General features: G+C 35.5%; 1 protein-coding gene across 1 annotated transcript in view; it reads right to left on the bottom strand.

Annotated features, from left to right (window-relative positions):
• Positions 1–6,775, bottom strand: part of capn5 (calpain 5) — a 23,383-nt gene extending 16,608 nt beyond the window's left edge. Inside the window, exons 1-2 of the mRNA XM_015385680.1 lie at positions 6,589–6,775; positions 2,116–2,276 (exon numbers count right to left, since the gene is read on the bottom strand). Of these exons, the coding sequence (XP_015241166.1) occupies positions 2,116–2,271 (156 nt within the window). The 5' untranslated portion in view covers positions 2,272–2,276; positions 6,589–6,775. The remainder of the gene's footprint in view (positions 1–2,115; positions 2,277–6,588) is intronic.
• Positions 6,776–11,820: the final 5,045 nt, after the last annotated feature.

Raw genomic sequence — 11,820 nt, 5'->3', positions numbered from 1 at the left:
TCTATCAGAATTGAGTTCATTATATATATTGATATACCTGCAACTCGCCAGAACCTAAAATATAAAATTGAAGACCCATAAAGCTTGTTTGTTTGAAAAGTGGCGTCATTTTTGTGGATGTCCTGATGCAACCTTTTCCTGTGAGTATTGAGCGATGTTGACCTGATACCATATGAGCAAGAATCATATTTTTATTCCTTATTTTGCACATTCTATTATCCTCAAGACCCCTGTTGTAGGTGCAGGCTGATAAATTCCTAAACTCATTTTTTTTAAGCTGATATCTGACAGATTTACAATATTAACATTGTATTAGGAAATCCCTGCCTCTAGCCGCCAGTGAAAGTGGTTCTTTTCTCTGGTCCAGCAGCACTTTGCCACCAGGTTAGCAGTAGTTTACCGGGACAGAAGCCACAGAGGAGAGGAAGTAGTAAAAAAAAAAGCTATAGCAAAGCAGCCAGAAAACCGGCTCGGTGCAAACGGCTCGGTTGAAATGTGGAGGTGATCACAGATTATCCTTTTATCTCCATGACTGGATTTTATTGTTTTATTAAATCATTTTACGACTTTGTTTTCTTAGTTGGATTTATTTATTCCTATTGACCCGCACATGTGATTTTACTTTATTATTCAGGATTACTTTATTGCTCTTAGTTTTGAATAAGCTTATTTACTGTACTTTGCTTTTTCTTTGTTTTTTTAAACACAGAAAGGTTTTCCGCTAAATAGTAAACTAAAGAATTCAAAGATGGAGGAAAAATAAAGACGTTCTGTAGGTTTGATCACCCGACACCTTAGTGAACGGGTCATTTTACACACGTACCATAAAAATATTCTCCACTATCTCATCACCCTCTAAACAAACCAGTAACATTGATTTCTTGCTGCACTTTAAGCCGCCTGTTTATTATGTATTTACTCATATTATTAATGATTTACAGAAAAAGCATTTATGCCGGCAACGTTGCATTTAGTGGTAGTTTTTTTAATTTATATTCTATGGAGCCCTGGAGGATAAAATAAAACAAGCAAGGCAGCATCATTGTTATAATTCAACATTATTTTATATGTTTTGTGAAGAATAAACCAAGAAAAATGTTCAGCCATGGTGCGTAGAAATTATGATGAAGGGAAATGCCCCGAGGTGTGCCTCTAATCACCTTTAACTAAACATTATCTGCCCTCCAAACCTGTGACCATCTCTCCACTGACTTCCTGGGTGTATTATATGGGTGTGTTTTTATTTCCAAGATACGGCTTTAGTTAAACATCGGGATGGATAAGATAAATGTATTTATGGAAATCGCACAGCAATAATTTCAGGAGTGTCACATTTCAGGGTGCAGCAGCAACATAAACTGCTGCTGCACTTAAAAAAAAAATAAACTTAATTAGGCAAAATGCAAGAAATGACGGAGTTTCTGAGGCAGTTAGACAAGGCTAGAATATGTGATTTTGAGCTAATCCTTTTCATTTTAACCGATCAAGCAATAAATTATGCCTGAGGAAAATATTCGTAAACGTTTGTCATTTGCCTATGATTTAAATTTTATTTTATACATCAGCTGAGCCAGGAACTTTCTGATAATTATAGTAGGTCACATATACTTCAAATAACCCTTCAAGATTTGTTGGGACATGCAAAATTAACTTAACATTACAGTCCATTGATAAAAGTTCACAGGCTTGAAGTATCTTCCAGTCAGAGTAACATTCTCATTTTTTCAGTGACATGAGTACATCGACCTAGAATTTTAAAAGGATTAGGAGGAAGTAAACAGTTTTAATTCAGAGATAAGTTTCAACAATAAATACAATAATGGTCTTATTGCAGTTTGGATTTCTGAAAGGTTAGAAGAAATTCCTCAAATTCTTCTCCATATTCAACAGCTGCTCTGTTTATTGTACCATCTTCTCTGGAAATCATTTTACCAAACGACACAAAAAGCAAAGTCTTCATATCTTTTGTTTATAATTAAGGCATTGTATTCCTTACAGGATGTTTATGTACAGTAGAATGCCTGAGGGCAAAAGAAAACATGGAGATTTCTTTGGTAGAAAACCCTAGCTAGGAACAGCCTTAGCTCTAGGTAGCTTTGTTTTTCTCTCTCTCACCTGGGGTCTCTTCCAGACGACATTGCCGATGCGATTTCTCTGGTAGAACAGAGATTGGTCGGATGCCGGGAACAGGAGGTCTTCAAACAGGCTTCCATTCTGCCTGCACCGCCTCTTCAGAGCAGCATAAGACTGGCCTTCATATGGAACTACCATCCCCCCTGCACACAATGAAATGCAAAGCTTGAGATTTTCCCTATGCAAAAACCAGCAGCTCCAACACTTTTTATCATTATAAAGGGATTTCTGTGTGTTGATTTTTGAGGAACTATCTGGACAAAATAAGCGAGCAGGCAGGGCGTGAGCTTCCTGAAGCTGTTTAAGCTTTAAGCCAACACACTGCAGGCAAAACCTCCCATGATGTGTGGATAAGGATCAACAACAAGGATATGCTGCTAAATGCCAGGAGGTCCTGAGAGGTTCAGATATCTTTAAAACATTCATTGTTTTCCTAAACTAAAAATCTGGACTATGCTTGAGCAGGACACCTGCTGGTTATTTGATCCCGCTTTCATTTTGTACATCGGTTTATAAAACTAAAAGATTAAATTGACGGAGGAAAGGCTTGTTTTTAGGCTTCACATATATGCAGCCTAGTCCAAATATTTTGTAGATAAAATGCAACAATTTATTTTCAAGTAACCAAACATCTATTGCTGTAAACAAAGAATCTGTTTCCTCTGAATGTCCCAAGGATGGGTATATTCCAACAGGTTTCGCATAACTGGAAAAGCAAAACCAACAAAACAGGAAAAAAAAAAAAAAAAAGTATATTTTATAAACCAGAAACTATGTCTCATATAAACAGCAAATGGTTACTAAAGAGAAACTTAAAACAGGCTTATTATAGCAGTCACTAATTATATCAGTGTCAAAGAGACCTGAATTTCTGCACTGATAGCTCCCTCTGGTTCCTAAAAAGGTTGTCCAATTAAGTAATGTTGCCCTGTTGGCTTATTGTTCTGTGTTTTGTGTGTTGTTTTTTTCTAAGTAAACTTAAAAGCTTTCTGTATTTATGTATACATCTGTAGTTGTATTTATCGTCTGTATTTATTTATTTTCCAAATTTATTTACCAAGATTAGTAATGAAAGGGGTAGGGCTGAAACAATTAATTGTGATTTATCGATTATTGAAATAATCGTTAACTATTTTAGTAATCAATTAATCGTTAACTGCAGTATAGTGTCTGTAAAATATGCCTTTAGCTGACAGAGCAACGCACTTGGAGCAGTAATTATAACAAAATTGTAAAATAAAATATGTAAACATTTTGAATTTAAGATGAAAAAAAAAGGATTTTCCTCTATCATTATGCTTTTTCCAGAACTCCTGAAGTGGAAAAGTTTTAGTTTTGCTATGTTTAATTTCGTAACATAATTTTCTTCAAGGAACATTTTGTTATCCGATTATTAATCGATTAATAGAGAAAATAATCAACAGTTTAATAGAATTACAAAATACTTTTTTGTTGCAGCCCTAGAAAGGAGTAAACAAGGAGGTGATGGAGCCAAGCAGTCAGCTTTTCCCTGGTGGAGGGACTGAAAACAAAGCGGAAAAGTCAGGAGTGAAAAACACAAAAACAAATATTAGATGTCTGAAGGAATAAGACAGGAGTGGTGCTCAGAATACCATATGAATGCTGGAGTTCATTGAATATCAAGCTAAAGCCTCACAAGCGGCAAAGCTGATGAACGAGTTGAGTACTGCCAGCAGGTGGTGACGGCGTACAGTCATGTTTGTCTGCTGATCGTAAAAGGTGGAAAAAAGGACTAAGTGAGAACTATTCGGATTAACACATGAGGTGTATTGCTTTATTAATAAGTTGAACATGTTCTGAGGATGGACTTTTTCCAAGTGGATCATCAAAAATATTGGTCCTGATTTTCAGCCATTCTGGTGATATGTTTACATAAGGCCGTCCTACGTGCTCGTCCCCATTTTCTCTTGGCGGTGGCGAGTGTGACAAAGTGGAAAAACTGAAAATCTTTTGGACAGTAAGCTTGTATGAGCCATGCAAATACTAACTTTTAAACAGAGCGTGCACAAGGAAAAATGGTTGAGTCTGACAAGGTGGAAAAATTGCCAATCTTTTGGACGGTAAGCTTATATGAGCCATGCAAATAGTAACTTTTAAACAGTGTGCACGAGGAGAAAGGGGTTAATGCATTCTCTCGCACGCATTTTTTTTTTTTAATAGAGAGGACATGTCTTTTGAAAAATTCGTGAAAATCCTCCACTACACCTTTAAGGGCGTGGAATGCAACTTGTAATTAGGTGGAGAGAATAGTGAACAGAACACAGAGAAACAGATTTATAGAAAGAAGGTATATCTGTGTGTTTTAGCAACAAATTTGAGTTTTCCGTCTTTCTGAAGATCATTTTAAATAACATTTCTGATTTTTCTACTGTCATCAAACTTTAACTATGGCAGGCTGATGGAGAAATGAGCAGATGGTCAAATAAAAGGGGGATGAGACGCATAGGTAATGATAATAAACATGTTTTTAGGTTTTAGGTAATGGAAAAATGGACTGATGATTTGACGCATAAGTGCCAGACAGACAGATCGATGTATGTAAGAACGAGATGGACGGATGAGAATTTAAGGGAAAAGGATGGAAAATAAAGTGGAAATACAAATACTTTAAAAACACTTTCCTGTTTTATATGTTGTCTGATATTCAACATTTAAGAACATTGTAAACCTTTGTATTGGGAAACAAGTATTCAACTATTCATCCTAGTTAAATAAACGGAGATCGATGGATTTCACCCAGTCGGCACTTAATTAATCATATATCTTTGCAAAGAGAGGACAGTTCATCATACAGCCCTTATGGCACAGTATTCAGCCCTGTTCTGCCTGAGCAGGATTCATTCCCCCTTACTTACAACAATGGAAAGTAGTCAAAACAAATTACAGACACTTTGGTTAACAGTAACATGTTATGAATAAACCTTGAGAAAGAATCTGGTTTGTTATGGGAAGAAGCAATGTCTGGTCTACAACCATCCTCACGCTGGAGAAGTGTGTGGCCTTGCAGGTGAAACAGAGTGAAAACTTTTATAGTGAGTAAAATAGGATAAATTAATATATGAAATAAGACACCTTGCAGTGATAAAAATTAGCATTTTGACTGAAGTATAAAAGCAAATACTAAACACAGACTTAAACTGTGTTTTCTAACAAAATTTGATTTTTAACATAATTCTAACAAATTAGAAGTTAACAACATGATGAAAATAGAGGTTTTGCAAACAGATACAGAAATACAGTTTACAGAAAAGGAAAGTGTTAGTAAAATCTCTTTCTTAAAGATTAAATTAATAATCTTGCACTTGCTTTTAGATTGGGATGCTTATATATATATATATAAAGCCAGATTGATACCGTGTAGAATCTAAATTGAACTACATGTATTTTCAGCAGTTTGTGAATTCGAAAATCAATTCATTTTGAATTTGAATTTATTAAACCCACCTTAAAATTTTAAGAGAATGTTAATTATGTTTGCTTGTTTTTTAAACACACCCTGATTATAATACAGAAGAAATAACATCAAACATCAGAACAAAAACAAGTTACAATAACAAAATAAAAGAGGAAGTTGGTGATAATGATTAAATCACAACACTTAAAATCAAGCAGAGATTAGTAGGGATTGTTGAAAACCCCCAGAGTGTGTTAGAGCAGAAAAGTCAGAAATGAATAATAAGACCTGCTAAATAGCATGACTGGAAATGACTCATCAAAAGGATGGATGACACAGTTGATTTCATTCCCTTCTTTCATATCACTTTAAGCAATGAATTTACCCTGGCATGTCGCTTTAAAAATAAATAAAACTGAATATAAAATAAAGCATCCTGGGCTGTTCTGAGCCTCCACCATCAATTGAACACAGCCACAGAAACACAGCAAATGATGGGTGTGGTTTCAGTAAGAGCTAAACAACAACCAGAAGTAGATGTTGAAATGTCACAAAAGGTAATTTAATTATTTCTGGGTAAAGGCTGAAGCATCTTAGCTTAAAATCCATCCAGCTAGACTGCATCTTTTAGATATGTGAAGAAATTTGAAAATGTAATTTCGAAATAAAACTAAAAATGAAAAATTAAATTAGTTTACTTAAAAATTGTGAAGGGAAATTGAAAGCATCCTGATTATGTCTTCTGTCTCAACAGATTAAACGGCTAATTGATATTGTTTGAGGAGAAACCATGATTAAACTGAACAAAGCAGATAAAAAGTAACAAAATAAAGTTTTACTTTGAAGGGGTCGGGTTTATTATCATTTTAGTAGAGTTGATCAATTTAACATTACATTTTAAAAGAGAGGCTAAATCAGACAACTGTTAAGGAGCAAATCTCCTTATGATATACAGATGTTCATCTGGCAGTAACGGTCGGTTTGCAATCATTGCGGAGGGATTTCCAGCTGGAGCTCGGATGAAAACAGTTAAAATGTACCTTTTTTTCGCTCCTCCAAGGTAAAACGCGGAGCCTTTCTTCTCTCAACGAGATTAGGTAGCTCCTCTCTGAAAAGTCGCTTCAGAGATGAAGGGTTTTTTCTTCGGTGGTGTAAATTTACTTTACGACCCTCAAAATAAACCCAGGCTGTCAGGAGGAGCTCCACGGAAGCTCTGAGACCAGCAGCCCGCCTTCAGCGTCCACCCCGCCTCGGCTCGAGCTCATTACGTGATGCTTTCAATGTCCGCTCGTAAAAAGTGGATCCAGCTTATATTAATTCTGCATTAAAGCACTATACCCGCTAAAATAGTCTGCTTTGAGTAACATTTACACAAGAATGACTGTTTATGCTTTCGTGTATCAGATTTAGAATTATCCATTTTTTTTTTATTAATCTGCCAAACTTTAAAAATCAGTTTCTCAAATCTGCTACTCAAATGACGATGATAGCATTTTGAACAAGACGTCCTTAAGGCTACACGAAGTAAAAAAAAAAATCATGTTTAGTTCTTATTCTTAAACTTTGTCTAAAGCATGGAAGTGAAGTGGTGCATGCATAGAGCCCATTACTTTTGTTCCCTAGAATGTTCCTCTATTTTAGGACAGGGTAAATAAATATGTTACACTTAATTTCAAGAAAAATAAATCAATGGAACATTACTTAATTAAATCCTAAAGGGAAATTAAATGTTGCAGTAATTTGTAAGGTTTTTGGTTCTTCACAAAAGACATATAGCAGATATGTAGCATCTTGCTGCAAACACTGAAGAACTTAAGCTTCCTCAGAAAGTACTATCTCCTCTGTCCCTTCTTGTAGACGGCTTCGCAGTTGTGTCTAGTTTGTCGTCCAGGTGAACACCAAGGTATTTATACTCTTCCACCACTTCAACTTCTTCTCCCATGATGTTAACAATATTCAACTTGTTTTTGTTTCTTCTAAAATCTACAATCATCTCCCTTGTTTTGTTTACATCCAGGATCAGATGATTGTTTCCACCCCATGCTACAAAGCAGTTAATCAACTCCCTGTACTCAACGTCTTGTCCACCTTGACACCATCAGAACCCAGAGGGAGACCCAGGACAAGCTGGAGGGAGTATGCTTTTCAGCTGGCTTGGGAATGCTTTGGGATTCCCCTGGAGGAGCTGGCCCAAGTGGCTGGGGAGAGGGATGTCTGGGCCTCCCTACTGAAGCTACTACCCCCAAGACCCGACCACAATATGACTTAGACTAACTTTATTGTCATTTTGTATACACAGAGTGTATACACTCTTAAATTAAAAATGAAATTTGTTTTATACAGCTTTCAGACAGTGAATGAGCAACAGCTTAGCAGTGAAAAAGAACATTTCCATGCATAAAGTGCAGCAGTGATCAATTGTTAACAGTGTCGGAGAGACATGGTCCAAAAAGGCATTGATGTGGAACTTCAGAGCAGTGCAAAAATAAATATATATAGTGCTAAAATGCAGTAGAAGACATCTGAGTTGAGATTACATATGGTGTTATCAGTGTGATGCAGAGTTTTGATTTGTGACTTTAGAGTTTTTTCAACAGTTCTGCAGTCTGATGGCCGTGGGGGAAAAAACTGTTACAGAACCTGCTTGCCCTGCATTGAATGCTGCAAAACCTCTTTAAAGAGGGCAGCGGGGGTGAACAGTCCATGGTGGGGGTGTCAATGGTCTCTGATGATGTTACAGCTCAGGACACGCAGTGCTGGGATGAAATGTCTTTTATGGAGGGACCAGGAGCCCCGTTTACTCTTAAAACTTTGCAGACAGCTTCCGTCGCTTCAGTTAGAAAAAGGTGATGAGGTTCAACTCAGACCTAAACCTTCATATGCACATATGCACATATGCAGTTACAGAATTAACCTTCAGACTTGTTCAGCATTAAATGACTAATCTCACAGCAGGATCAAACAATAAAAAATCATGCATTTAACTTAAGTAAATTTGATTTCTGCAACAGTGTTTTCACAGCTCTGTCTACAAAGTTGATCAGACATCTGCAGCTCAGCCAGAAAGCTCTTTAATCATATGCGCTCTACTTTCTTAGTTTTAAGGTGATGTTACACCTAAGTCCTTATATCTGTTAACGGTGCTTCCACTTTTTGGTACACATTTTAACTGGGTTTGTGCATAGTTTGACTTTGTAGTGATGGAGTAGGAATAATCTCACTCTTTTAAATATTGGTAACCCCTTTTCATGAAGCTTAAGATTTTATATATATTTAAATTTTCGAATAAAGACCAAAAGGTCTGTTAAGATTATTTTAATTGATGATGTGTGAGTCTGTTAAGCCCTAATAATGCCTGCCTGTTTTGTGTCAAAACTAATATTTTCCCAAGTAGTTTATGTAATTAGGTCAGTTTTTCTGTTCTGTCAGATAGATATGGAGCCATGGATGTCTCCTCATTTACAAATGTTTATGATACAATGATGAGGAACACTGGAGTTGTATAAAATGCTTCTTTAACCGTGATTCTGGGCCAACCGCAATGAGAAGCTGGTTAGCGCTGCCATCTGTAATCAGAGGCAACATCTCTGGACTGATATACAGGTATGTATAAATATAAATATCAATCTATATAAATACCCATGTAAACCCCCTGCTCAATAACCCAGTATAATGACCCTATTAAAAAAAAAAAAAAAAAAGCTGTCATACATGGGCACACTGTATATATCCCCTACACCTTTTTCTTTCTTTGGCACCTTCTTTTCTTTAAAATACATTTCCCTACTGTGAGATCAATAAAGTCAGTCAATCAATCACTGTTTATTCCTATTACTGTTGACTAAGACACCAGTTGTTCAGCTGAAATAAACTTCAATTTTAAGGGGAGTATGCAAGCATTACTAATAATTCAATAAAACTATTCTGTATTTAGAAAGCTTAATCAGCTAAGATATTATTTATTTGTATTTAATATAATTCTTATTATTTTATTTTATATTTTGTTACATATAAACATTTAATAAAATTAAACCTCCAGCAGAACCCAGTCCTTTGTATGTCGTCTTTTTTTGGGGGTTAAAGGAGGCACACTAAAAGAACATACCGTAAAAGCGCTGATCCATAAATACTTTGTTTGTTAGAAACACTGATCTCTATTTATTCACTGAATTGCTGATTGCCCGAAAAAGTGATGCCACTGGCCGGCATGTTAGTATTCCCCACTCACACCAAGTGTGCAGTAAAAATGCCTACTTGTGTGGCATTTGACTGCAAAAACAAGCAGTTTGCCAGCTGTGGGAAAACGTTTCACAGGTAATTTAGAGTCAGTGGGTGTACTAAACAAGAAAAGCCACATATACGCCAATGTGTCCTATATTATAATATGTAGCGTAACATTAGTCTGGCTATCGGACTGACTCGAAGACATTTGACTTTGTGTTTAACCTTAGAAAATAGAAAGTAATTCACTGGGAAATGTCTATATAGTAATTCTTTATTAAGTGGATGATGCAGTCGTTTTTGTACTGTTTGTTGTATTTCTCATTTGAAAAAGTCATGTGCTGAAAAATATCACGTGTTATATTGACATTAACATTTTTAAAGGCTATTCATAGACAGAGCATAAAAGTATATGCCATCATTCATGCACAATTTACAAGTAGGAAAATACAATAGCGTTAGCAGACATGTACTTGTAATTCAGTCTTATGTAAAATTTTTAAATTATATGTAATATGTTATAACAACAATAATGTCATCAACACATGTATATAACATGAACATCATTAATATAGTACTTTTGGCATTTCAGTATTATCAAGCTCCATTAACACATCAATTTTGTTATTACATGATTTTAAGACTTCATAATCACTATGCAATGTGATGGGCCTATCTTTTTTAATTATAAATCAAAGTAATCTACTTATGCTACTAAAAGTCTTAAGTCCCCCTGAAAATTAGAACATCATCTTTGTTCAATACTGTAGCGCACATATTGTTTACATTGCAGGTAGGGAGTAGCAATACGGCGGCCGGTGGCTTCACTTCAACGCCCTACTACCAAGGGGCAATCAGCAATCCAGTGAGTAAATAGAGATCAGTGATTTTTTTATTTACTCTTTTTTTATCGCAAAAAACCTCCCATACATGAACAATATAGAGTATTAATAATTACAAACATATACAACAACATAGGGCTTTACAGAACAGAACTATTATTTTAAAATGTCAAAATCAAATCTAATCTACGCTCGAGGGTTATAATTCTTGTAGGGCAGTTATAATTTGCATGGTTTTAGCATTTGAACTAAATTCTAAGGATTCTATATAGATATTAATCTGGAAATTAGGTTTTTATTGTAAATATTTGGAGGTGTGAATATGATATTTACCATAAATAATAAAAAAAATGTATAACATATAAAAATTCTGTTTTGACAAGTTCACATTTTTCCATCCCAAACAAAACATCCTTATCTGTTAACCCTGTAAAACCCAAATATAGAAAAACACTAAAAAAAAATTAAACCACTCAAATGTTGTGGTAGGAGGCCTTTCAGGCTGAAAATAAAGTGTTTTCAAAAATGTTATGTTTTAGTAAGTTTTTACAGAAATGTTGTAATATTGTAACATTGGGCCAAATGGGGAGCAGAATTTACCATATATGAACAACAATACAGAACTATGGAATCATTTGCAGGGTTTTACTTTTTTGATTTGATTTGAAGTGTTTACATATTGCACTAAAGTAACCTATTCACACATTTCACTGGTCACACAATACTGTGTGTCCGACCAATTCTAAACTCTGATTATCATCAAAATAGGAATCCAAGTAGCCTCCAACTTACAGCCACACCTTACATTCGTGATCATCAACCCCTGTTCCAGAGCAATGCAATGCAAAGGCCCCTCCAAGCATCCCCCACACCTGCTTTGACTATGAATTGATTGGAACATTTCCTTATCAATAGCCAAGACAAAGGGCAGACATGCACAACATGTCTCTTGTGTTGTAGACATGTTAGAAAGCCCTGTCTCCTGTGATAAGGGAAAAATACTGAGTGTTGAAGGTGGTTGGAAATCCTTATCAGTAAATTAAAATGATTAGATATGGCAATACATCCTTGTATAGTAGGTTTTAACTCAATAATATATATAATCCAATATAAGGCTAAGGGCTAGAATGTGTAAATTATGTGTGGTTCAAAGTTATATCGAGAAAAGTTCATGAGACATTCCTCTCAAAAACAGGGTTGTTTTGACTA

The sequence above is a fragment of the Cyprinodon variegatus genome, unplaced genomic scaffold, assembly GCF_000732505.1.
Source record: "Cyprinodon variegatus isolate N-32 unplaced genomic scaffold, C_variegatus-1.0 Scaffold345, whole genome shotgun sequence".
Taxonomy (NCBI): Eukaryota; Metazoa; Chordata; class Actinopteri; order Cyprinodontiformes; family Cyprinodontidae; genus Cyprinodon; species Cyprinodon variegatus.
The sequence above is the reverse complement of the archived record's forward strand: the minus strand, read 5'-3'. Positions and strand labels throughout refer to the sequence as shown.